Genomic DNA, 2,766 nt, shown 5'->3' with positions numbered 1-2,766 from the left:
CCCCCCACCCGCATCATTGATGACCATCCTGCATCTACAGTTGACCGCATTCTGGACGTGCAAATAGGTAGAGGGTTCCAATACCTTGTGGACTGGACTGTTATGGTCCAGAAGAGCAATCATGGATCCCTCGCTCTATCATTTTGGATCCCTCTCTTATAACTGATTTTTRCAGGGACCATCCAGAGAAGAGGCCCAAATCGCCTGGAGGTGATTCTTAGGAGGAGGGTAATGTTAAAATTGGCAGTTGTTACTCTCTTAGATGGTGATTGGCTGTTTCCCCGGTTGTGTGTATCTGCTGAGGATTCTCCTAATGAGCCACTGGGCTTTATAAGGCAGGTTTATGGGGTGGCTGTGGCAGAGTGGTTAGGGGAGTTTTCCTGGAACCGGAAGTTCACCGGTTTGATTCCCCGTCCAGCTATCTCAGTTGTAGTGTCGTTGGGCAAGACACTGCACCCCTAATGCCTCTGATGTGTGTCCCATCAGTGTATGAATGTGACTGGCACTGATTAGTCTCCATAGTTGATTGTACATGTTAGCTTTGTAGGAGATCTGATAGAGTGCTGTGTGAATGGGTAAATGAGGGCACAGATTGTAGTGTAAAGCGCTTTGATTGTCCTGGATGGATAGAAAAGCGCTATGTAAATACAGTCCATTTACCATTTATAAGGCATCTGGACTGCCAGGTCTTCGCTGACACATCATACCTCTTTGGTAGTATTTAGCCACATTAAGTATTTTTGCTAAATGTTTTGTTACTTACCTTCATGTCCTTGCTGACTGTCCCAAGCTCGTTTGCCTGTCAAGAAAGAGACCTCAAGTAAAGTTTGACAATCGGACACTCAAGCTCAAGCCAACACTTCAAGTACTTCATCAATTCTCTGCCAAGCTGCCAAAGGAAACCTCACCTGTGTTTTGGATCCCTCCTCTGTTCTGTGCTGCTCGCCTCCTGAAGACCTTTAAGAAAGAGAATTTAATTATTAATCAATCATTCTGGAAACAAGATTCTCAAGCTTCAAAATACTCACCTCTCCCTCTCGTTCCCTTGCAGCTGATGTCCCTTTGCACCACACCTGTAAATAAAAGCACTTACCTTTTCATATATTCTGTCTCCTGGTCTGGTCTCTCGGTTCTGCTATCTGTTGAACATTACAAATCATATCAATTTTGAGGTCTTCAAATCAAATGCTGTTGGTGATCCCTCAAACCCATTATAAAACCTGTGGAGACAAAGCTTTTAAGGTGGTGGCCCTTTGGCTATGGAACACTCTCCCTCTGTCCCATTGCTGCTCAGATTCTACTGACTCTTTAAAGAAACATCTTAAGACATTTTTATTCAGACAGGCCTTTAGTTAAATGCTGTTTGCTGTGTTTAATTGTTCTTTATTATATTTGTGACCTGTTTTTTATTGTTTTTAKTTATTTTGCTCTCTGTTAAGCACTTTGTGATGTCTGTGTCTGTGAAAGTTGCTATATGAATAAGATTTACTTACTTACATTTGCTTTTGGTTGTCCCATGGTCCAGACTGGTCCACAGAAATGATTGGGCCTTTTCAGTTTTGACTCCTAACCTGTGGAACCAGCTGCCCCTTCACATCAGACAGGCTTCAACTCCCTTAACAAACACATTTGTTTTCCAAAACCTTTAATTCTGCATGAGTTGACTTTTTCCACTTCTAAAGTTTAGTTTTATGTTTATTATATATTTTTGTTCTTAACTTTTCATTTTATTTTGTCTTTTTATTAGTTGTAATATGTGAAGCACTTTATTAAGGAGCATGTCACCTGAAATAACACTGATCTTTGGAAGTGTGCTGTGTTTGTTAAAGTAACTTCCGTCTATTTCTCTCCCTGCAGTTCAGGTAAATTCCCCTGACCAACGTCTCAGAGTGTTTGACTCTGCACAGAGGAGGTGGCGTCAGGTCTGTTCCTCCCCATCCAATGAACTACTTGCCAGCATCAGCTGCGAGGAAGTTGGATTTGTCAGGTGAGATAAAGATAAATCATCATTATGAAGGACAAAATATAAATTTTAGTAGACGTTTGAATTTTAAAATGGCTATACTAAAAAACTAGTTTGTAATGATCTTAACAGAACCCACATTCTATAAAATAATAAAAATAAAAAAAAATTGATAAAGAGGTAAAGGTTGAATTGCTCTAAATAATTTCCTCAATGGTTTGTCCTTTTTTGCTTTAAGTTTCACGCTGTTTAGAGCATTAGCACGCTTTCGATGCAGCATCTTTCCATTTGCATGGTTTAATGAAGTCCATACTTTACTGTCTTTCTACAGCAGGGGACCCAGAACATCAGTCTTGAATGCTGTAAAACCCCAATAAATAAATAAATAAATAACAAGATTTTTTTCACTTCTTATTTGCTACATTTACACCAAACGTGTTGTTTGCCTCCAAGAATCTCAAAACATTTGCCTCCTGACGCTGGTGTCCAATGAAGACAGACACATTTGATGTGAACGTGGTCAMGTGTCTACATTTACATCAAATGCGTCTGTTCTAGTTAGTTTAAACACGATGCTTCATTGTAAAAATAAAATGCTGCACCGGAGCATCCGATCAGAGGCAGGCTCAGATGTAGACAATGAACTAAACAAGAATGTCAGATAATTATTTAATCAGCGTCAGCACCTAAACACATAAATTTGTGTTTCAGTCTGGAGAATGAATGGCCTCATGCAAGAACATGTTCATATTCTTATCCTAAATTTCTCTTACTTTTGTTCGTACAAAGGGTTCGTACGAACA

General features: G+C 39.8%; 1 protein-coding gene across 3 annotated transcripts in view; it reads left to right on the top strand.

Moving 5' to 3' along the window:
* Nucleotides 1-2,766, top strand: part of hpn (hepsin) — a 34,014-nt gene that overhangs the window by 17,023 nt on the left and 14,225 nt on the right. For all 3 annotated transcript variants that reach the window (XM_014020493.1, XM_014020492.1, XM_014020491.1), the window contains one exon: nucleotides 1,858-1,987. In XM_014020493.1, the coding sequence (XP_013875947.1) occupies nucleotides 1,858-1,987 (130 nt within the window). The remainder of the gene's footprint in view (nucleotides 1-1,857; nucleotides 1,988-2,766) is intronic.

Source organism: Austrofundulus limnaeus, unplaced genomic scaffold, assembly GCF_001266775.1.
Source record: "Austrofundulus limnaeus strain Quisiro unplaced genomic scaffold, Austrofundulus_limnaeus-1.0 Scaffold253, whole genome shotgun sequence".
Lineage (NCBI taxonomy): Eukaryota > Metazoa > Chordata > Actinopteri > Cyprinodontiformes > Rivulidae > Austrofundulus > Austrofundulus limnaeus.
This window is presented reverse-complemented; position numbering and strand designations above follow the sequence as displayed.